General features: G+C 33.7%; 1 protein-coding gene across 1 annotated transcript; it reads right to left on the reverse strand.

Annotated features, from left to right (window-relative positions):
• Positions 1-16,132: 16,132 nt before the first annotated feature.
• Positions 16,133-24,265, reverse strand: LOC124358011 (thioredoxin-like protein 4A). The gene is made up of 3 exons (XM_046810237.1): positions 23,959-24,265; positions 20,638-20,774; positions 16,133-16,528 (listed from the first exon to the last, which is right to left on the reverse strand). Exons 1-3 carry the CDS (start codon positions 24,034-24,036, stop codon positions 16,315-16,317), a joined length of 429 nt encoding a protein of 142 aa, XP_046666193.1. The 5' UTR covers positions 24,037-24,265; the 3' UTR covers positions 16,133-16,314.
• Between the last annotated feature and the right edge of the window lie 771 nt (positions 24,266-25,036).

Raw genomic sequence — 25,036 nt, forward strand, 5'->3', positions numbered from 1 at the left:
AACGTGATTCAACAAACGTTCATTGAACGTGATTTAAAAAACCATTGGCCGTGACTAGAATTTGAGGAAGAGACAAGCGAGTGTAGTGAGTACATGATTATAGCAAGGGGAAATCCATACAACAGACACTATAGTTTGTTTTACTAAAGAAGTCCCTGACGGAGCCGGGTGCCGGCGACCTCTCTCATACGCGAAACATCTCACTTCGAACGTCTGCCACATTAAAATATACACCTACGAGTATATTACATCAGAAACAATGTTTTACTGCTTGGGTATTATTCACCCATGTATTAGAGGGAATGGAAAATACTTGTTGCGTTCTTGTGGATTATGATAACCAAAAATACGGAGAAAAGCACAGTTTTCTGTATAAAATTTAAGCTTTCTCCACTTTAACTCCAGATATTTAAAAATATTGAGAGTTAAAATAATTTTTATACAGCATTTGTTGTATGTGTCTTAAAGAAGGACATTCTAAAATTGAGAATTGTAAGTTTATTAACGGCGTAATTCATTTTTATAAACCCTTACGAAATCTGTTATTATATAGTTATCATTTTGAGATTTAAAAAAATCCTGTATGACACTATACGTACTGGACGTGTATATTAATTTGGATTTACTCTCAATACACTTCTATTTATTTATAAATCATGCATTTATAAATACTGTCTCTCTTTATGAGTGAGGGTGCAGATAAAGCGAGATAGTCATAAGGCTGTATCGGGATCGTGCTCCATTATGGCTTTATTATAGTAATGAAACATACCAACCTACCCTGTGTGATAAAAACAAAGATAAGATAAAATATTGACCGTTTTCTTTGAACAAAAACCAAAACAGCGAGATGTTTAAATTAGGCTTGCATGTTTCTGAATAATGGCATGTTTAACTCAAAAAACGCATAAACGCATGTTCATTTACCCGAAAACAAACATTGTAAATCTAAATGTGTAAATTCACTAAGGGACAACTGGAGGGAAGTTTTATTCCTCAAAGAGAAGCGGCCGACAACCCTGCATAGCACTATCGTCTTCGTTATCTGTGTTTACATTTTCACTGTCTACCTCATAATCACTGTCACAGCCTTCCGATGAACAGCTGTCTCCCAGTCGAATTATTAGTCTCTCCACAGCCTCCTCCAGCAATCCTTCGTTGTTCCTAGAGTTATCACAAAACCTATTATATGCATTTTTCATTTCATCTTTTATCAATAATTTTCTTGATGATCTACAACTTTTCTCCAACAATCAGGTATAGTCTTTTTACATTGCTTCTTTCACTAATTTTGTGATATTGATTCTAATAGTGAATTACTTGTTAGTTTTTGCGACATGTTCTTGAATTTGAGAACATATTAGTTCTATCGCTTGCAGCCTAATCACTGTGGAAGCCTAATATCTTGGAAGCCTAAGAATAAAGCTCTGAGGAACGATGACGCTCGGCCAAAATTATCACCCGAAGACAGACTGTACTCCGGTTCAGGAAGCAGCCACTGATCACCCGTTGTAATCACAAAAAACTATTTTGAAATATCGTCTCTTTATGGGATGGTGTAAAATTGAATTAATATGAATCCTTATTAGTATTCTCAAACAGTACATAGAGCATCATACAGTGTTTTCAAAACCTCAAAATAATAACTAATAACCGATTTCATAAGAGTTTAGAAAAAATTAGTTACGCCTTGCAAATAACTTTAGAACTCAACATTTTTAGTATGTCGTTTTTTAAGAGACATACAACAAATGCTGTATAAGAATTTGTTTTTACTGCAATTTCTTTTTAATAATGAGTAGTCAAAGGGGAGAAAGCTTAATTTTAAACAGAAAACTGTGCTTTTCTCCATATTTTTGGTTATCACAATTATTAACAATAACATATAAGAAAAATAAATTTCTTTCGTTCTAATACTTGGGTAAATACTACCCAAACAGTAAAATATTGTTTGTGGTGTAATGTAGGTGTATGTTTTAATATAGTAGACGTTTGAAGTGTAGACGTTAAGTGTATAAAAGAGATCGCAGGAACCTAGCTCTGACAAGGGATCTTCTTTAGAACTATAACTATAAATGCAATTTTATGACAGAAAATCGTAGAGGAAACATCGCATCCATTTCTCATTGATGAAGTATATGATACTGATTAGGTATGTAAATATTGATATAATTTCTAGTCTGGACAAAGGAAATAGTAAGGTATAGCAAATATGGATTGGGAAGCAAGAAGATATATTTTACTGTATCTTTAATTTCAATAAACATTGAATCACAAAAAGTACTTGCTCCGCCGGGACTCGAACCCGGATCTCTCACTTCCCGGTGAATGTGCTATCATTACACCACATTTTTGTGATTCAATGTTTATTGAAATTAAATAAGGCTATTGCCATTTATACAAATTTACTGTATCTTTACACATATGACAACTGTCGTAATGTAAGTATTGAAATGTGTTTATATTACTGGTGCTGGTTTTAGTTTTTAATTTTCAATAATAACAATCTATATCCATGCAATTTAGGAAACTGTACTGTTTTGAATCCAACCTCATTACAAAATTACATACAGGGTGATTACTAAAGGTGTTCCAATACTGTAGTATTTTGTTCTAGACATGAAAATGAGCAAAAAACCTTATATGGAGGTAGTTATGCAACTTTGCAGTTGTGTTGACCTTTTGTATACCCATTTCAGAAAAAACATTATGGTTGCCTGTAAAGTCGGTTTTACGGGCGAAGATTTTACGTGACAACGTCTTTTTCTCGGTAGAATATTTATTGATATGAATATTATTAAATTGCACAATAGGAACAAGGAATTGAATGAAAATAAGAATTGCACAAATTTTAACTATAGAAATATATTTTGTTTACTAAAACATTGTACATAATTTGAAATTAATTAAAATTTGTTATTGTAAATGGTAAAGTTGAATAAAATATTTACTAAAATTGGAATTTGAAATTCTTGCTAAACACAGTTAAATTCTAACTCCGCGCGTGGTGATTGGTCGGTTTAGTTCGTTTGTTTGGTCGCACTGTTATGACAGGTTAGAGGTTATAATTTGTTATTTTAAATGTTTGACTAGCAATACGCGCTGTTTCTTCTCAATCGACTGAATTACGATTGATTGCAGAGTGATTTAAACTAATAATTTACTTAACACTATCAACATTTGTCAATAGTATGACATAACCTATAAACTCAGTTTCTCAACTTTTGTGTCAATCTAACAATTAATCAATCAATCATAGTTTACGATAATGAAATATCAGTGTACAATTATTTACCTTTATTGTTGTAGTTGTTGTAAATGACGAATCTAAGCACTCCACATTTTCACGAATAAACATAGTTATCTGCTTTATCCCGTGCGGCGGACCCACAGTTATCTGCTTTATCCCGTGCGGATCCCGTGCGGCGGACCTACTGGACGGGCATCGTAACGTTACCGGGCGTTACACTTTTTCATGAGTGACTCCGAGCCGCAACCTAATTTAAGACGTTGTCACGTCAAAAATATTAACAAATTATATTTACCTGTTTCAAAATAGCAGCCAATCATAAATTTTGATGTTAAATTCCGCAAAATCAATACCCTGTATAAAAATTTTACAAGAATAATAAAATGCCTTAAACTTTATTCTAAATCTAAAAATGGTTGTTCCATTAAAATCGAATAAAAAACAACTGATTAGTACTACCAAACATAATACCATGTTTTACAACTTTACACAATAGGAAGTATAGTTATCTAAGCTGTTTTACTCTGAACAGCTGATTTAAAGTCAATGAGCTTATTAATGTGAACAGCTGTTTATTTAAGCTATTAAACGTTGTTTATGTTTCTGGCATTGTTTCGTAACTCAGTTACCTGGTTTTTTTATGAAAAGTTTCCTGTCTCTGCAAGTCTCGATGAATTGTTGAAAAAGTTTTATTACAAGGTAACACACGATTTTGGAAACGTTCCTGATACAGTCTTCTCGCTGCAGTACAGCTACAATTCGCAAGGCCATACATTAGATGCATGTCTGCCAATTTTGAGTTGGTAAAATTGGTAATATTATTATTGGCCATTCCTGTTGCTAATGAAAAGAAACTAAATCATAAACACTTACTAATTAAAATAAACAATAATTTATTCTAAAGTAATTGGAATGGACACAAAACAGCTTTTACATTACATAAGAAATAGGTTAACTTATTTATCAACAACACAACTTATTTGGTCAACAAAACTGCAAAGTTGCATAACTTTATCTTTACTGGTATAAAATATATAACTTTTTTGGTAAAAATCACATACAGACAGATAGACGGAAAACTAAAGGTTTTAGGACATACCTCCATATAAAGTTTTTTGCTCATTTTCATGTCTAGAACAAAATACTACAATATTGGAACGCCTTTAGTACACACCCTGTATAGGTGTTTATTTTGTTTATTTGTTAACTATTTATATTGTATCTCTGGGCAAAACAGCAAACTCCAATTTTGCGTTGGAAATATAATTAATTAAAACTAGAAGTTCAAAACCTGATATAAGAATTACTCACATATTTTTGCTTAACATCTGGTCTTGATCGTGAATATTGAAAAATGGGTAGCTGTTGCATGATATATGACTAATTCCATTTTAAGAATATCATAGGATCATCTTATTAGATCAAAAGTGCTCTCACTAAGAAAATCTATGACTTCGACTTTGCAGATCCTCTACATTGAACTGAAATAGTTCAAGTATTACTGAAATCGTGGGAGCTGTTCAAACAAATACACGGAATGTTGCCAAGAAAACTGTGGGTAAAGCCGCGGGTATGTGCTAGTTTATGTGCATTAGTAGATATTAATATGAGATTCCTGGACCACTTTTGGAACTATCAGTAAATTTCAAAATGTAAAATATTTGCCTAATGCGCCATAAATAATCTACCATTAAGAAAAGAAAATCTCTCAATTTCTTATAATAAAAATTTGTTAATATTTTATCGTTGAAAAAACACACAAGTATTAAATCTTATACTGCCTGTTGTTAAATCTCTCAAGAAGAAATGAGCAATCTGCTTGAAATAATGAAAATTCTGTTTAGATTCAATAAAAATTATGTTAAAATCAATTAAATATTTTTATTTTGCAAGGTTAATTGTAACTCATCCTGTATCTTTAATCATCTTCTTTTCAGTAACAGTTAAATGTAGATTAGCATTTTTTTATTTACATGTTTAATATTTTTATCAAAAACTTGTAAAAATCTATTCGTCACATGAAATTTAATATCTTGTAACTCTGCTGTAATTGTTATACCAAAACTATCTTCAATTTTCTTTAAGTACAAAATTATATATTCCTTTTTTTTCCAATTCATTAAATTTTTTATCTTCTTTAAATGTAAATTTTCCAATAATGTTTAACTCTTATTTATTTAGAAAGAATTTATAACCCGAAATATAGAAGTACGCTCACTTTAATTTGAGTTCTCCAAATTAAATATTACACGTTTGTACTCTTTAAAGTTAATTTAATTCTTTTCTCTAAATGTACTGTAATCATCAGAAATCATAAATCAAGTTTAAAATCATAAATAAATTAATAATCCTAATAATGGAAAATGACAGATGATATATTACCGTAATCAATGTGCTTAGTCTTTGTTCAAGCATCTACCTGTCAAAATGACCACGAGAGGGTCTTCAAAGTCTTTCTTCCAAACTTTATTAGTCAAAGCAAGCAGGAGGGGATACTCAAAGTTTTTGTTCTAGCATCTACCAGTCAAAGCAAGCATGTGAGGGTTCTCAGTCTTCTTGAAAATCTAACTCTAATCTGAGCACAGATTGACTTTGCAAAAAAAGATCTGGATTATTTGCTTAAATCCATGTCCAAATATTGTTCAATAGAAATAAAGAAAACCATTTAATATGTCCACATATATTCTCTTGAAACCTTTGGTGTTGTGTTATATGGGGCTACTAGTAATTAAAATCTGCAATGCATTCTGCAACTTCAATAAAAGGTAGTTAGAATAATACTAAATTTAAAGAACCAGGATTCTGTGAAAGAGTATTTTACTACATTGGGAATTTTAACTCTTTATGGATGAAGTATTTCCCCATATTTCAATATTATAAACCCTATTGGAAGTAAACAAATAATGCATAATATATAAAAATTTAAGAGCTTTTTATTGCATAATTCAGACAGTTTTCTATTCATAAACATTACTTTAGGTAACTTTAAATAAAGTAAGTAAATAAAGTGTCATATGATCATTAGAATTTAAATTTTTGTTGATAATGAGTCAGAGAAATTATGTAAAATCATAAGTTGGTATCACTAAATCGTCAATTGTTTTTTGAATGTCAAAGGAAGTTTTTTTGATATTTGAAGTAAAATTTACAGCTACTTATTTATTTGAATTGACTGTTAAAAAAGTTTTCATTAAAGTATCGCACTATACAGAGTGTCCAAAAAGTCCCGGGTCGGTTAAATATTTGTCCAAATATGAATAAATGAATAAATGATTTATTTCCAGTTTTTTTTTATATATAATAATACAATACTTGTAAATCGTTTGGAAATATTACTGGTCACTTTTGCAAGTAATGTGACCAGCTATAATAAAAATAAAATACAACTGAATAACAAAACTAAAATGTTGAGTCTAGCGTCTCAAGAAAAAATGCATGTCGCTTACAGCTGCAGTATCTGTATAAACTTACATCTATGGTTATTTATATAAAGTAATAAGCGAAAACTGATTATTTTTTATTCTATGTAGGCTTCTATATAAGGACAAATAATGGACAGTAAAAGACAATAAAGACAACTAAGGACAATTACATAACATAAGCAAAAAAAGTAGAACAAAAGATGGCCATGAAGAGCAAATAATAAAATACTTAAATTATTCCTAGAAGTTATAGAAAGGATACATTTATGCAATAACGTTAAATAGGAAGTTAACATCATGAATAGAAGAAAGCCAGGTAATTGTATTCCTGCAGAATGCGCTTACAGAACAGCTATTCTTTACACTGGGTGGAAGTTGATTGTATAATTATTTAGGGCCTAAATAAAGAAAACATATTTAAAATACAGCTACAAAACCTTACAAAAAGTTACTGGACATAAAAATCTATTTTTATCACATATTCAGTGATCCGCTACATCCTCAGGGGGGCGGCCCGCTAGGAGTCAGAAGAAAATCTTAAATGTAAGCATAGGTTGATATGCATATCAAATATAATGTCTTTATTAGTAGAGTACAGAGCCACAAACCCGACCTCAAACGGATAACCGAGTCAAAAATGACAGCCTTTCAAAGATGGCTAGAGTTTGGGTCCAAAAAGTCCCGGGTCGGTTAAATATTTTTCCATATATTTAAAATACAGCTACAAAACCTTACACAAAGTTACTGGACATAAAAATCTACTATATCACATATTCAGTGATCCGCTACTTCCTCAGGGGGGCGGCCCGCTAGGAGTCAGAAGAAAATATTAAATGTAAGAATAGGTTGATATGCATATCAAATAAAAGGTCTTTATTAGTAGAGTACAGAGCCTCAAACCCGACCTCAAACGGATAACCGAGTCAAAAATGACAGCCGTTCAAAGATGGCTAGAGTTTGGGGCCAAAAAGTTCCCGGTCGGTTAAATATTTTTCCAGATATTTAAAATAGAGCTCCAAAACCTTACTCAAAGTTACTGGACATAAAAATCTATTTTTATCACATATTCAGTGATCCGCTACTTCCTCAGGGGGGCGGCCCGCTAGGAGTCAGAAGAAAATCTTAAATGTAAGCATAGGTCGATATGCATATCAAATAAAAGGTCTTTATTAGTAGAGTACAGAGCCGCAAACCCGACCTCAAAAGGATAACCGAGTCAAAAATGACAGCCGTTAATTTTGTCATTGAATAATTATTTGGTATTTGGCAAATATTTATTTAGCTGAAAAGAAACTTTGTTAACCTCTCTACGACTCAACTCATTTACAACCCCCCATAACATTTTTAAATCCCCATTAGTTTGGTATAATTTATCATGAAAATAATCTTTTTTTAGTTGCTTTAAATATCTGCTTAAAATGTTCCTGTGATTTACATAGCAGGTTTTAAGCTCCACATTAAATGGTTGTTTTTTCACCAATTTACCTAATTTATCTTTTTCTCTTATAGCTTTAACTAAATCTGAAGTAATCCATGGTTTTAGCTTTTTTGACTTAGTTGTAGAAAAATTTGATTGTTTCTTTGTTTGCTCCATTGAAATTGTAATAATATTCTGAAGTCGTAGTGCACAAAAATCTACATCAGAGCTGTTAAAAATTTATTTCCAATTAGCATTTAAAAGATTATCATGTAACACCTCATGTGCAAGGTGCAAGGGTTGATCTGATAGAAGGTGTTCTGTGTAGTAGTATGCGTAACTGACCTAATTAATTATAGAAACTAATACAAACAATGTATAATGAAAATGTATAAATATTCATTACTTTAATATTTAGAAGTCAATGATCATTGTAATACATGAATGTAAAAAATATTACAAAAATGTGTATAAAATTAACACAAAATATAAAACATTTTCATGTAAAGGAATTGAGTGTCTCTTATTATTAAAATAATGTATAAACTAACCATTTAATAATCAGCAAACATAGGTACTTTTTCAAGATATATATTCACAGCCTGTTATAAGTAGTCCCTTCTGTAGGTCAGTCCCATGACTGCCTTTCCGTTTTAATTTTTATTTGTTTTATTTATTTAATGTATTGCTGCTTTTAGAAAGTTCAGACCAACTAGAGGAATGCATTGGTGTTAACATTGAATTGTACAATAATTTACTTCCAATGTTACAATGTATGACAAATTATCATGTAATCTTTACCAGTAATAAAAGAGTATCATTAAGTAAACAAGAGAGAGAGAAAACCTAATTAACATATTCAATGCTTTGTATTGTAACTTTAATACTTCTGTTTCTTACATATTCATTTGATAAATATTACACATTTGTATTTTTAAGGATATGTGGAAGAATGGGTTTGTTAGCCAATATGTTCCTTCAATAAATACAATTATATTATTCTTTTAAAATATATTTATTATAAAATTTACCTCACTATTTGCATATCTAGATCAGAGTACCAAACTATCTAGAATGGCAATCATATATATTCTAGGACCCTAGGTCTTCAGGGGATTTGCTAGAATCTAGTATATTATTTCGTTACATTTGGATGGTAACATTTTGTATGAAGTTGATTGACATTCGTAGAGTGGAGGTTGGCTCTGTTCTTTATCCAAGATATACAGGGCGAGCAATACCAACAGGTACGACTCCGCCAATGATGCGCTCTTCTTCATCTTCATCGTCAGCAACTGCATTCGGTGTGCAGGAAATCTGTCAATGATAAATATTGCAGAAATAATCACATTAGGAAAAAAAGTTTTACTACAGCAAAAAATTTATAATAATATTACCAAGATTTATTTGTTTGAAAACATTTACGGAAATATATTTTATAGATTTATAACAAATCAAATCTAACTGTTTGAAACGTATGACCCACACTGAGAGTAAGAACCAAAAGAAACACTGTGAAACAAACATCATTCTCTTCAAAGATTAATATGGAAATACTTATGAATACACCCAGCAACTTCAATGATTGATTATCCAGATGTGAACACAAGAAGACGGCAATTACCGCATTGACTTTATATACGAGAGTCAATAACAAAAAAGTAGTTGCCATGTAACAACATCCCATCTTCTTCTCATATTTAGTTCTTACAAGAAATTCAACATTAAGCAGATTATGAATTATATTGTATTGCATAATTTTTTTCGAAAACTTTTTAGAGATTTTTGATAAATATTGAATAACGTTTTTTACACTTTTTATCTACCAATTTGCAAGCCGTCAGAGTTAGGGCTTAATTTAAAGTACTACATTTCTTCAAAGAGATCAACTGTTTCATAGATACGAAAACGGTATTTACCTTTAATAACTAAATTAAATAAATGGTACAATCCACAATTGTTTATTGGAACAAAAATCAGTTGTAGCTTTCTCATACCTGACTGAAGATGGCCAACATGACCATGGAGAGGATGAACAACCTAAGGAGTAGACTCATGGTGACTGATTCTGTAGACTGAACAATTACGCGGGTTATACCTTTTACTTTAACTGCCTGCTGTTTACTCCTACCCGATAATGTTATTGATTGAACGATATTGCTTATCAACTTCCGGGCAAAACTTTACATATCAAGAAATATGGTCTCAGATTCAGGCAACTATGTAAGCATTAAGTACATATTTACATTCATTTCCTCATATCAATGTTGTGCTACGTTAAAGAAACTGTTATATGGAATATACTTGAGATAAATTGAATTAATATTCATTTATGAAGTACTTGAAAATGCTTTCTTGAAATTGTATTGCTGTTTGCCCGTCTGTGTGATAAAAACTCTGTTGTTTTGAAATCAACAGGTCAAATGGCAGTCCTTGTGTGTCTATCTGTCTTTGTGTTTGTCGTCTGTACATCTGTGAGATAACTCTTGATAAAAAGGTCCTACAGACTTGAATTTGATACTAGGTTCCTCTTGGTACGAAGAAGAACCTTATTGATTCTGAAGTCAACAGATCAAACGGCAGTCCTTGTGTGTCTATCTGTCTTTGTGTTTGTCCGTCTGTACATCTGTGAGATAACTCTTGACAAAAAGGTCCTAGAGACTTGAATTTGATACGTAGGTTCCTCTTGGTACGAAATCTGTCTGTCTATCTGTGAGATAACTCTTGATAAAAAGGTCCTACAGACTTGAATTTGATACGTAGGTTCCTCTTGGTACGAAATCTGTCTGTCTATCTGTGAGATAACTCTTGATAAAAAGGTCCTACAGACTTGAATTTGATACGTAGATTCCTCTTAGTATGAAGAAGAACCCTATTGAATTTGAAGTGAACAGGTCAAAAGGCCGTCTGTCTGTCATCATTTTAGGATCAAAAAGTAAAAGAGCAGCCTATCTACCTCTTTAACCGTCTCTGCACTACCGTTTCGTTATGATGGGTCCGTCGATACTCAATTGTATTAGTTTATTCAATATATGCATCTTATACTATAATATTTGGTTTGTTGTACATGTAAAATAACAAACATATAAAACAGGTAAATTGTCATCTTAATAATAAGTAATTACAATAAAGTCCCAATAAAAAAACATGGCTAAAGTGTAGAAAAACTTCAGATTACGTTTTTAAAACAATAAGCGGGAACAAATCTTTTCTTTCAAAAATTGCTTAAGTTCAAGTTAGAAATTTGTACAGTATGTTAATAATTTTATATAAAATGGTATATTATAAAAACTTTTAGGTCATAGAGAGTTTCAATATGAAGTTTATGCTGTACTGGTAGGGAATAATTTCTTTTTTGTATTATAACTGTGAAGTTATTTTTACTTAACAATAATCCTCTAATCTTAAAAGTTCTAAAATACGTATAGAGCATTAACTTAAACTTTTCACAGTCGACAATAGAGCAATCTCTGACAAGGTGACCCTATAGGTAATGTACAAATGCTCTTTTTTGTATTTTGCATACTCCTAGAGCTACAATAACAGTTACACCAATTTAGAATGCCATACTCTATTAAAGGGAAACATATGCATTATACACCATTACATTATATTGTTGAACGTCTATAGTGGTTAGATTTTACTGTTCTCAATGGTAAGCAAGCTGTGTTGAGTTTTAGTGTTAAATTGTCCGTGTGCTCTTTTTAGTTCAAATTACATATCTCTGATCTCTAATATACAGAACAACATCAACTCAAACAGCAATAAAAACACATGTAGTTAATTTCAACACAACCTTCATTGACATCGCAACTATCACCTTTTTGGCACATCAGTTGCAGAAATGCCTAGTAAAATAGAGAAGAGAAAATTAATGAAAAAGATTGTGTTAAAAAAATAATAACATAACAAATACAAATATAAATAACGTAACCAATTTCCATAGAACATACAGCACCTGCCCTCATCACCTGATAGCTTACACGTTTTTGCTCAAGATAGTAGGCATACTAAAGCAAGGAGAAGTCAATCATTATCTAAGTTTTCTATTTTTCACCAAAACGTTAAACATTTGTCATCCCGCTTAAATATGTTAAATATAAATTTAGAGGAAATACAACCAGATATCTTAGCCTTAACTGAACAAAAAATTGACAGCAGCAGAATTGGTTTTGTTACACATTCCTCAGTACAACATTAATTTGCTCGTCTTTTGTGAGATCGCAATCCTCTGGAGGTGGAGTGATAATATTGGCTAAAGAGCATATAAAGTTCAGATGTATTAAATTACCAGCAGTTAAAGCTCTTTTTTAGGTGAAAAAGAATTTGAATGCTGCCTGTCTGGAATAATTTTCTTTTGTATTAACAATATAGATCTTCCCAGAATTGTCTAGTAGATACATTTTTAAATAACTTAGATATATTTTGTAATATGCTATGTAATATAATAAAAAATGTGGTTTTGGCTGGATATATAAACATAAATGTATTTAAAAAAAGATATAATTTACACTAAATTTAGTCACATATTAAAAGTGTATAATATGTCATATTTGGTGGACTTCCCAACTAGAGACACTCTCCTAGAGGGTTCACTTCTGGCTGGTTTTATACCTTCCAGTTGAACCCACAGTGGGTACAGAAAAAAACCGATGTGTCACTTAAGTCCAGGAGTGCCACAACGCTAACAGCAAATGTTGAGATTCTGGGGCACAAGGGTAATTTGTTAGGTCTAGTCTAATGCAGCAGATGACTGTTGAAGTTGGTAGGGTTCTTTCCCTAAGAGTCAAAGGATCTTGCCAGCCTAGAAATAAGGATGTGCCACCCTCTGCCTGCTTTGACTGGAGAGGCTGGTTCAGAGCTTTCCCTTCTGCCGAGGAAACATTACTTGAGATTAGTGCCCTAAATGTTTCCTCATGAATCTGAACAGGATGTGGCCCCTACCCCCAACCTTACCCATCCAGAATATCCTGTTGCTCAGGAAGCAGCATGAAGGTCCTTTATAGGACTAGATGCAATTTACTAAGCTTCTTGTACTAAGAGAGAAAGAGAGGAAAAACTAGTCACAGCTGATTTTCAGACAGCCATAGATAACTTCATCATGAATAAAGATTGTACAAAACTAAATATATCAAGTATCATAACTCATACATCAGATCATAGTACTCAACTCGTAGAATATTTAGAACTGAACTGTATTTGAGTAACATTAATATAAGAAAAACTATGCATAAGATTTGCATAGTTAACCAAACAACTGCTAATCTGCAGGACGTGTCATCTGTGTATAGCTTTACAGTAATCTTGTAGGTGGGTGGGAAGATCAGCAGTGACTAGAGCAAACAAGACTGGTCCCAACTTCGAGCCCTGTGGTACTCCCCTTTTTACCAGTAGTACCATCTGCTTGTGATCGCTTAGATAGGTCTTAAAAAGAATTGTCACTTGTGAGCTGTGTCCACGATCCCAAAGTTTTAAAACCTCTCCAGTATCAGATAATAATCAAGGCTGTTAAAAGCCTTACTTAAATCTAGAAACGTATTTACAGTGGTTTATCCACCATTCAGGTTGTCGATCATGTTTTCAATGATCGAAAGGCGAAAGTTTTCAAAAACACCACAATAAAGGCGTTGTCCTGTACATACGTGCTCAGTACTACCATCAGTCCAAGTATTAGTTTGGTGTGTGTACAGTGGACATATGTTCCATCCATGTACACTATCGGCCTTTCATCATTTCTGTAATCAGCTAAACTTTTTAAACATTATATAAGCATTCCACGGGGATTATCATACCTAATACTTTCTGATAGTCAGGCTGCACTGAAGGCACTGGATACCTGTTCAATTGATTCGAAAGCGGTCTGGGAATGCAGGAATGCTCTAGCAGAGCTAGCAACAAATAACAGAGTACCTCGGTTGGGTACCGAGTCATGAAGGTATTCATGAGAATGAAAAAGCGGACATCCTCGCCAAAAAGGGAGCAGAATCCACATTGGTGGGGCCTGAGCAAGGTTGTGGGATAGCCTTCTCCAACATTAAAGCTCTGGTCAAAGATTGGGAAAAGAGGACAAGACACAAGAATTGGAGTAGAGCCTCAGGTTTAAGAATATCAAAAATGTTTCTCTCCTTACGCAAAAGGGTGGACAGCTCTCCTAGACCAGAATAAGGAGGATATAAGACTGATATTAGGAATGTTGACAGGACATGGCCCTCTGAGGAAGCACCTTTTGAAGGTAGGCCTTAGTCAGAGCAGCGAATGTAGACTCTGTGGAGAAGAGGAGGAGTCAGTGGAGCACATTTGGTTGGATTGTCCTACCATCGTAGAGACTAGGAAAAGATACTTGGGAGCATATCTCCTCAGCCCCAAGGACATTAGAGAACAGGAGCCCTTAAATCTGATTGGCTTTTGCAAAAGCTTCTGTCTTTGAGGGCACAAATTAAAGTAAGGGAGGCGCAAAGGTCCTTTTTAGGACTAAGTGCGGGGACAAACTGTCCTCTTCCCTCAGGAAGGAAAAAAATGCAATTCATGGATATCGAAACGTTGAGTTAAAATTTTCTGTTATTGGTAGATTTCTTCCAGTAAAACTCTAACTTCCGTAATATTTCAATCAATGCCCACTTATTTCCCTTGAAATCAATTTTTCTCTTGTCACATTCAATAAGGATTTCAATGTAGGCTGTTCTCTATGCTGTCAATGAAAAATCATTTATTTTTCCCTAAACTACCTACCCAAATCAAAATTGACCACACTACTTTTAATATGTTTACGTTTCCTTACTTTGTTTAGCGTAGTACTAAAAGAAGTGCCCACTGAACTTATTTGTTTTTCCTCCTTTAGAATTCTTTCTGAAATTTTAGTTGCTTGGACAACACTGATGAACCCTTCTAACGTACCTTTAAATTTTTCAAATTCATAGGTGTTAGTTTCCACTTCCCTTTTCATAAGTGGTAAACATTTGCAATAACCTCATGTCTTTGGCTGTGTATAACCTTTTTACCTCCTATGTTTCTCTTTACATTATTGTCTTCCATAACAACTTTTTTCATAAAAATGTTATAAACACAAAACAACAAAAATAATAAACACATAAAGGGCATTACTACACGTGGATGTGCATGAGATAATGTTTTTATGGCAGCATGTTTGGTTACAGAGTGAAGTATACCAGACACAGCACGGCAACTGACTGAGCCGTTCAATTCCCCCACCACTTTATTCGACTCCTTGCTTTTTGCACATCTCGAGGACACCCATGCTATATCTGACACACAATACAACTAAAAAACTTAGATAGCCATGACCAGACTCTGTTAACTGACATACAGTAACCGGGGCCACAATTCATATCTCCTCTCGTTTTGGACGCTAGTTCGGTACCATATTGAGAGGAATGCTAAACAAAGTCATTTGTTTCTGTTTGGGTGAGAGTCTATGTTGCAGTATTAATATGAAAATTATTTAGCTATCAAAATTAAATTCATGTCGTAATACATTATTTTACATTCTTTACAGTTGTTGAGTTACAACTGTCAGCATGGTTTATTTGAATTGCCATATTTATTCATGATTAATTTAATTTATTAACTGTGTTCTGATATTCACAAACTTATTTTACCTAGTTCCTTTAACATATTAACACCCTTTATGTTGAATGGCAATTAATACTGTTTGTTTATGATGTACAGCATTACAATATAAAACAACTAAACAATTAGAGTTGAAATGGTTGCAAACCAAAGTCGAAAGATAACGAGTTTTTTATAGTCTCAGTATCGTATTAAACATTTGAAATTGGAACCACATGTAAGGTACCAGGAACTAGGGCCTTCCGTCTCTGGTGAGCTAGGGTGGGTACTAAAACGCATGAGTTCCAATAAAATCTAATCTTTGCAACGACTTTTAACATTGATTTTCCACTCTATAATTCTTTCTTTTCTACACTATGGTCAAGACATCAGCCAAAAAATTCTTAATGTACTAAGATTAAAACATACATCACAGTTAAGGGAAAATATTGTAAGGAAAATATCAAAAGTCACACGTCACCTAAAATAAGTTTAATTTAAGCTCATAAGAAAGTTTAAATATCTATGATACATTAAAATTGTCATTCCAATTCTCAGATAGAAATGAGAAACAATTTTTTATATAATTTCTAATGTACAAAAATCACATGATATATTCACAGAATATAATATATAGCAATTATGCGCCAAACACAGTTTTAGTATCTGTATTTGGTGCTGTAGTCCTTGGGCGAAACGACAAGACCTCGCCCCTTCCTGGCACCTCGGTACACTGTCTCGATGATGTCTATCATCTCCTGCTTGTCCTCCAGTGCCCAATTGATCTTGTTGTTGTTGCCGGTGCCCAAATCAATCATGATGTGCTTGTTCCTGAAGAAGAACATCACTGTGCACGGATCGTACAACTCGTACCTGCAACACATGGATTTCTTTAGATCCAGCACATACAAGGTTCGAATTCACAATCACATCCCAAACAATAGACAATCTTACAAGTCTTAAAATCTTGACAGTACCAGTTGTCCACATCCTAGAAAACTTCTTTATGCTTCAAAACAAAACTTAAAAAGACTAGGTGATATTTGTAACAACCAAACAAGAAATGCACATGAGTTTGGCTTACCAGTGCACAGAATGGAAATTTTCACTAAGAAATCCAAGAACCGGAAGACATGATTAAGAAACTGGCTAATTGCAGATAAAATCTAGATCTTGGATGAATTAAAAACATATCCAGGGCTTCTTCTTCTTCTTCTTCTTCTATGGAACAGCCTATTGCCATGCACTCAAGCTTCAAGGGCCTTTTGTGCACCCTGGAAGCACACCATGAGGCCTACCAGTCTATGATTTCACCAGTTCCACAAACCGGCCGAAAAACAACCTATCAGGTCCTCCTGGGAAAAATCACCACCCTTGTCCAAACTACCAAAGATGGCATATCACTCCCTTACTATTGCAGGACAATCAAAGAGCAAGTGTTCGGCAGTTCATCACACATTCTACAGAATGGATCCTCCCAGAGGATGCCGACTTTGTGAAGATGCTTCCTCAGGTGATCATGTCCCGTGATCAGACGTACTATAACCCGAAAAGACATCGATCTACTTAGTGAAAGAAGGTCAGGCACCACTCTGGAGGAAGGCGACTATAGCACCATTCTGCCCATTCTCACACCTGGATGCTACCTCCACCTTCTCTAACCCATTTCGAGACAGCCCCAAAGGATTCACACCTTGGAATACCGCAGAACTGTTGAGGACCCGTCATAATTGACACTGAGCCGTACATTTAGGCTAACCTCTAGAGGGAATCCTGTCAACACAGCTCAAGGACTTATACCAACTTGAATTCTGTATACCATATTTTACATTACTCAACTAACATTGTATTAACATGTATGACACTATTGCATTTCTCAATGAAATTGTTTATAAGTAATTTTGCCAACTGAATGTACCTGAGAAGCAAGGCACAAACTTAGTCATATTACCCCACACTATGAAAAGGTAATATTCTTAGCGATTGTTGATAACAGTTATTAGCTTAATCAGGCTCTCAAACACCATAAAAGGGACAGATTAATTCATTACAAGATTTCCTGAACTATGAAATCTGGACACTTAAAATGTTACTGATAAACCACTCTTGAAAGTTATGAGTATACCAAAAAGCTTTTACGGGTTTTTACACATTAATGTATTTGAGTTTGAATTGGTTTTCACAATAACGAACAAAAACATAACGTAGTTATTGTGGGAAGGGTAGAATCAATGTGAATGTTCAATTTAGCTCCAATTTACCTTTCACTTAGTGCAGCATGTGAAATCTGATGCTGGATTGATTCCTGGAATCTGGAGTCATGTCCTTTTGAATAAGTACAAAAAAATTCGGCGATGAAGAAACTCAAAATGGAACCTTTTACATCATTTCGACATGAGATACGCTTAAACTACAAAATATAGTGTGATCTAGATGAATAAGTATTCTCATTATCTCATCAGGAGCACAACTGAGTGCACTAAAGTGTTTTAGACACAATCCCAAAACAAGGCAGAACAACCGGGTTTTCAAAACACAACATAAGCCATGGTGGGAAGGTTTGATTTGTCTGTGACAGTGTCAAATTCCAGACACTGCACTAAGAGGAAGGTGAACTGGAGCTAAACTCAACATACATAAACTAATATTTGTTCACAATTTTGTAAATATTCACAACTTCAAAGACCTTAGTCCTCAGAAAGAAGGTGAATCTGTTTATGGACTGGGGGTACCATAGTGGTTTACAAAAAAAAATCAGTTGGTCTGTAGAAATTCTAATGTTATTAATATATTATTCTTTTAAAACTATGGTTGGAAATAATATGAGCATTATGGCTTAAACCCAGTATAGTTTAATCTATTCAAAAGATATTTCATTCAAAACTATTCTACAATTACTATAAACACAAACAAATCATTGATACAAACTTTAAGTCTGAAGTTTTTTACCAACTCACAGTTTTAAAAATTAAATTTTTAAAGTAGTTTCCATTTCATGTTTATATTATATCCTGAACTCAATTAATGGTACAGTTACAAAGCTGTTGTAATTTTTTTCTGGTTATGATCTTAACCGGAATGTCTTTTTCTTGTTATAATGTATTAACAAGAATTTTACGTAATACAAAAATAATTTGTTACAAATAGTTTTTTCTTTAACATCAACATATTCTTATAGAAACCACCAGAAATAGCAAAACGTATTATTTAGTTTATTACATTAACTCAAGGGTTAAAATAATTATTTACTAGTAAGTCAAATAAGAATCAGAAGGAAATGTGAAGCGGGCAATATAACTAACATTGTATGTTCAGTATATCATAATCCTCAATATTTGTTCAATTTTAAGTTGGTACTGCAGAATCAGTGTAAAAGACATTTACTTGTGATTAATATTAAAATAAATGCTTTGATTTTGTTTCACAGTTTCTGTTGGTGACATTAACCATTGCTACATACTACGGAAAACATGTGCTACATTTTAAAATTTAATGGGAATAAATAAAACTTACTGAATATAACTTTTAACCCATTCGTGACTAAATAAATTACTACAATTTTTGGACTACAGAACTGGATATTTTCCATGCTTTTGTGTAAGAACAGGTGCACTTTGCATAACACTTACTGTATAACATGGTATGAATATTATAAATGTACCTTAGTTATTCATTGTTATTGTATGAACACAAAATATTAGTTTTTTTAAATATACATATATTTACACTATTTACAAATTTTTATTATACTTGTTTAGATGTTGGTTTGGGTGTGAAACACCTCAAAACATGTTTACAGATGAAGTGGAACATGACAATTTTTACATTGGTACACTGTTTCACTTCTTTTCCCCTGTGAGGCACAAACTTTATATTTTCTTGAGGGCCTGGCTTTGGTGGTTGGAGGTATCTTTCCAATAAAATGCCCCCAAAACTTTCCTTGAAGTAGCAGTGGCGATTCTCCACAAGCGGGAGGCCTACCAAAGGGTTACCTGAACCCTAAAGGTTTCGTCACAAAAGTGATTGAACACATGTGATTCAGTGCAGTTTTCTTCTAACTGCCTCGAAATAATAGGATTTATTCCATGATTGCTGGTAAAACGCATTGTACTAACATTATTTCGTCCAACAATCCACGCAAAATCACAAGGCCTAGCCGGTGGGTTATCGTCACCTTCATTATCACTGCTGTCATCGTTTGTACCATCAGACATTTCATTATTTTCATGTATCATGTCATCTTGTTCACTGTCACTTTCCTCATCACCACTTTCATCTAAAACATTAGCAACGTAAGCCGCAAAATCATCCGAATTTACGAACACATCTTTCCGGTCGCGAGACGCCATCTTGACTGTTTACAAATGAAAGAAAGCTGTTTTGCTAAGATGATTTGAGGCAATATCAGATGATTTTCAGCAACGAAGAAGAAGAAAAACATAGACTAGAATATTGAGAACAAAATATACAGCAAATTTGAATGACTCTGCGATCTATCAGCAATATATTCAACTACGTCGATGTCGTGTCTAGCGGACGGGTGCTGCCCGTCTTTAGTCGTTGGGCCGCGCGAAGTGAAGGACGGGAACTGCCCGTCCAATGTCTTGAATGGGTTAACAATTTATTATTACTGGCATTAAGTGCTGGTGTACTAAAAGATATTTTGAGCTTAACCTCAAAAGAACAATGTAAACCTCAATCACTTTTATGCCCTTAAGTATTATTGGTCATAGAATTATGGAGATGCCTCTTTTAAAGATACAACTAATAAGCATTAACAGAATTTTTTATTTTTGTACTGTATCATTTAAACATTAAAAAAGTGTAAACTTAAAAGAAAAATGTAAACTGCTTGGATACTTGTATCATATCTTTAAAATGAGATATCTCCTATCGTTATACTACAAAAAAAAAGGTTCACAAGTGTTAAGAGGTTTGGAGTAAAACTTTTGTGGTTCTTAAGATCACAAAGCACAACTTACATTTTATTGAAGTCAGGAACTTTGGTGATATCCACAAGGTAAATTACAGCAAAGTTTTTCACTTTCTCTGCAATGCTATAGAGCACCTCGTCCATCTTCATACATGTTGGATCCCAATCGTGTCCAAACCTTATGACCTGAAACAGGCAAAACCTTCATTCTCTCTTCACATAAGAAACAGAATCAAAATCACCACACTATTTTCCCTTCTTTCTTTGTGATCACTCCTATTATAGTATTAGTAAATAGGGATTGCGGCTGAAGGGCTAGTTGTCTTGCATGTACACACTTTCACACTTACAAATGCACAGGGTTGGGGTCAGCCTGGCACCTACTGTTTTCCATCTCGTTATTCAGGAACATCTTAGACTAACGGCTAAGCAATGACAGTTTCAGAGTTTGTTTGGTATAATTTTTCTAGTTATGATGTTTACAATCTAAACATATTAATCACTTTAGGACAAAAGTATAAATGTAAAAATATCTGGGTTTGATTGAGGGAAGGTGGACCCCAGTCACTCTATTAGTCAGGGTTTGATGACTAATAGGGCAGAAATTCGGCCGGTTCTAATCACCTCCACTTGTGTGTTTGCGTAAAATTACCTGGCTCCACCTCCAATTATTGTTTGCTAATACTATAGTTTCATTGTTCCTGGGGTTTTGATAGCGGGTTTCTTTGTTGCAGAGATTTTATAAATATTTTTGTTTTTCAAATTTCCATTTGGCCTTTTTATTGTCTATTGTCTCTAAAAATTGTGCTTTAGTTTTAATGATAGTGTTGCAATTGTTGGCTATAGGACCCCTGTGAGATTCTATAGCCAACAATTGTTGGCTATAGTTGGTACTTTCTGCTAACGTTAGGGATTGTTTGCTGGGGAAAGGGGTTATTGCTTTGCTAGGCTTAAATACAGGGTCAGAGTAAGAACATCATCTCTATAACTACGATGCTGAAGTCTTCATAGTCACTTGGACTATGTGACTTCGGGTAGACTTTAATAAGCGGCCTACATTTTATTTGGTTGTTTTTATCGAATGGTTTGATGTCTTTAGCCGAAGGAATAATTCAGTATTACAATTTATTTAACTTAGCATATGATTTCAACTTATTAGTTATAGTAATTGTAATGTAAACAATAAACAACAAGAAGGCACTAATATTTTGAGAATTAAAAAATGGTGATGAATATATGTGAGATATTTCTCACAAGTGACGAGATTTGTTTAAGTAGCTTCAACATGTGGGGTTGACTCCTGGTAACATATGGGGAGAATTATTTCCTCCATTTTACAAAAGCAGTTACTTACCCATTGCGGATCGTGTTGTTTTGGCGCGCACGGGCACCAGCGGGCACGAATTAATTTACAGTTGGCGGCCGTACGAACAGCTATGGTGCACCACATCGTATCGCTCGCTATTGTATACTACAAAATTCAGCTGTGAAGGTATTCGTTCAGATGGAACATGGGTCTGCTGAGGTATCCGTGATGTAGGAACGATAACATGCGAGCAAGGTTCCAGGGTGGCAGAGATGATGTCTGAATCATAGTCTAAATAAAGCGGCTCGGGCGAAGCGATTGCAACATCCGGGCCATTGTCTAGACTAAACCCGCCAACATGTACGTCTGCGTCTTTTCGTTGTGTCACTAACCTTAAAAGTATTATAATAACAACTGAGGAAAACACCCAATCAGAAGCGCTAAGAAGCAGAGAGTAAACTCATATGAATGATTTTTCAACTTCGACACACAACTGCGATCTGTAGGATATTTATAAAACTTTTGAAAACTCTAAACGCAGACCGTTGTTAAACACTCTTAGTTGACAAGTGAAGACGATCGCCCGATCTATCAGACATTAATAGAACTATTTGGAGGGAAACTTAAAAGCAGACCGCTTTTGCGACCTGAGCTCGTCATCGTGCTGTTAGGCCCGGCCGCTGCGTGACGAGCCCAGCTCGTCAGTAATCCGCAATGGGTTAATATCAATCAGGACAAGTTATAATTATTGTAAGGTTTCTTTGATTTCTAAGTCTACGCCATACTTGGTTTTATTGTTTTGTAATTTTAGTGTTAAACTTATGTTTTTAAAACTGTAATGTGCGAGATTCTTCTTGTTACGGTAATTTTATTATAACTCTTATTGTGTACGATTTTTACATATCGGAGTTGGATAATATATCGAATTGTTAGATAAAAACAACTGGATAACGAGTGTAGGCCGCTTATTAAAGTCTCCCCGTGACTTCTGTCAATGAGTTGTTAAATAGGCTACAGTGTTTCTGTCCAGGTCTGATAGATTCATATCTTTACTATTGTTATTATTTATAAAATTGATGGTTATTATTATTGGTTATTAGTGATTAATGTTATACGTATTTCGTTATCACGCTTTTAAAATTGCACTGTTTTTGTTATCTTTATCTCTTTTGTAAGGTATAATTCTTAACCTATTTAGGACAAAATTATTTATTTTTTTATAAGTGTTTAGCCACTATGTTAGAAGGACAGCAAGTGTTCAAATGCTGTCGTTCTATGTTGTACAATCTGAAAGCCTTCCTTGCCTCTAGTCTCGTACTGGTGGAAATCACTGCCTTGGATCAACTCGTATTTGAGTCGACAGTATAAGATGACTTCAAGAATATTAAGTCAGGGTAAAGTTAACAATCCAAGCTCTCTGAAGGCATCCATGCACGACTCTTAAAATTTAATGTGTAAAGAATTCTGACAGCTTTCTTTGAAGCTCTAAATACTCTTTCGAGTTTGTATTTAGAACAGCTGCCCGACAGTCTCAAGCCACAAGACTAATGTGGATATATCAGACCAAAGTAGGCCATTTTAATACATCAATAGAACAAAATTTTGCAAGGTTATACAAAACATAAATGCCAGAAGCAACCTTTGTGCAGTTGTCAATGTGAACTTCGTATGTCAGCCCTCGATCAAGGTACATCCCAAGGAACTTAACGGATTCGACTTCTTCCAAGAGAACATCACCGATCATTAATTATCACAGGACGATACCTTAGATTTCATTGATGCCGAAGGCAAAAATTTATTAAAATTGATTTTGAGCATTTTGTTTTAAAATTGAGTCTTGAGAAATGTTGATATTTACCGCGATTTCCAACCCCTAAAATCATAATAGTTTTGTTCAGGAGAGTAAAATACTTATTAACATTGAACTTTTGATTGGCAACTCAGGCTCTTAACTTGAAATATTATTCAAACTATTATCCCTGTGATATATGTTCACAGTTCTTATAAAGTAGGCCTTACACCCTGTAAGGAAATTTCATAAATCAGTGATTTATTGTTACATACCACAACTCTGTCCTCCTCAGACAAAATTGCTTGATCCACTTGCCATCCATTATGGAGATGTCCTAACATATAAGACATGATGAGAAAGTTTAGTTATCCTTCTTATGATAATCAGCGGAAATTTTATTTAAACTTTAGTCCAATATTACTTAGAAAACTTATGCGCACTACTATAACCTCCTAACTGAACGTCAATGTTTGAATGTAATTGAAAACCTAACCTCACTTATTCCCAATTGTCACTAGTCAATAATAAATCACAACTAAAACAACCTGGAAGTTGGCAACTGCAACTACTAAAATAGAACTAACTGCTGGCAGTGACAGTGGTAGCAGGGTTGCCAGGTATGTAAAAACAATTATCTTACTAACAACGAAAAGTTATCGTAGATTCGGATACAAATATCATATCATAAAAGTAATTCATAATCACAGTAAAAAAATTGACAAAATTGTATTTCGAATGTCATTGTATAAAAATTATTCATTTTTAAACCAAATCCATCTTAATATATCATATATCAGTCAATTGCACTTATGAGTTTGAACCTAACGATGTACTCGTAATTGTTTTGTGTATGTTTCCGATATCAGAAAAGGAGATATAAAATAATAATAAAATGCTAATTTTCACCCCAGCGGCATATTGTAAATTCATCAACAGACTAAATACCTTTGACAACAAAAAGTGCCTCAGTAAAGATTTGAAATGTTTGGGCTCATTGATTCGTTTGAGATCACAAGAGAACTAAATAACTCAACTAAATGACTTCAACTAACTCGAGATGTAAAGTGTTCGAATAACGCCTTTATATGCTGTTCAGTTCTGAAGTTGCCCCTGCCTCTGGTCTCGTATTGGTGGACGTATCTGACATGAACCAGTTCACAACGTTTCTAGATCTGCAATCTGATTTCTTCCTTAAGTGAGTAACTAACCTAAAACGTAACTATAATCTAGATTAAAATAAACAAATTATACCAGCGTGTTGTTACACGCATAAATTAGGAATCACAACAACCATGTTATGTGCAAACTTCATACACAGTATGTCTATAAGTGAGTTTTGTATAACTCAAC

The sequence above is a fragment of the Homalodisca vitripennis genome, chromosome 3 (genome assembly GCF_021130785.1).
Source record: "Homalodisca vitripennis isolate AUS2020 chromosome 3, UT_GWSS_2.1, whole genome shotgun sequence".
Taxonomy (NCBI): domain Eukaryota; kingdom Metazoa; phylum Arthropoda; class Insecta; order Hemiptera; family Cicadellidae; genus Homalodisca; species Homalodisca vitripennis.

Excerpts from the sequence above, each read along its gene's own strand:
- LOC124358011 (XM_046810237.1), bottom strand. The coding sequence starts at position 24,036 with ATGTCTTATATGTTAGGACATCTCCATAATGGATGGCAAGTGGATCAA. Across the intron at positions 20,775-23,958 it reads CTGAGGAGGACAGAGTTGTG|GTCATAAGGTTTGGACACGA; the intron begins GTATGTAACAAT and ends TGCCTGTTTCAG. Across the intron at positions 16,529-20,637 it reads GTTCCTGACTTCAATAAAAT|GTACGAGTTGTACGATCCGT; the intron begins GTAAGTTGTGCT and ends CATGTGTTGCAG.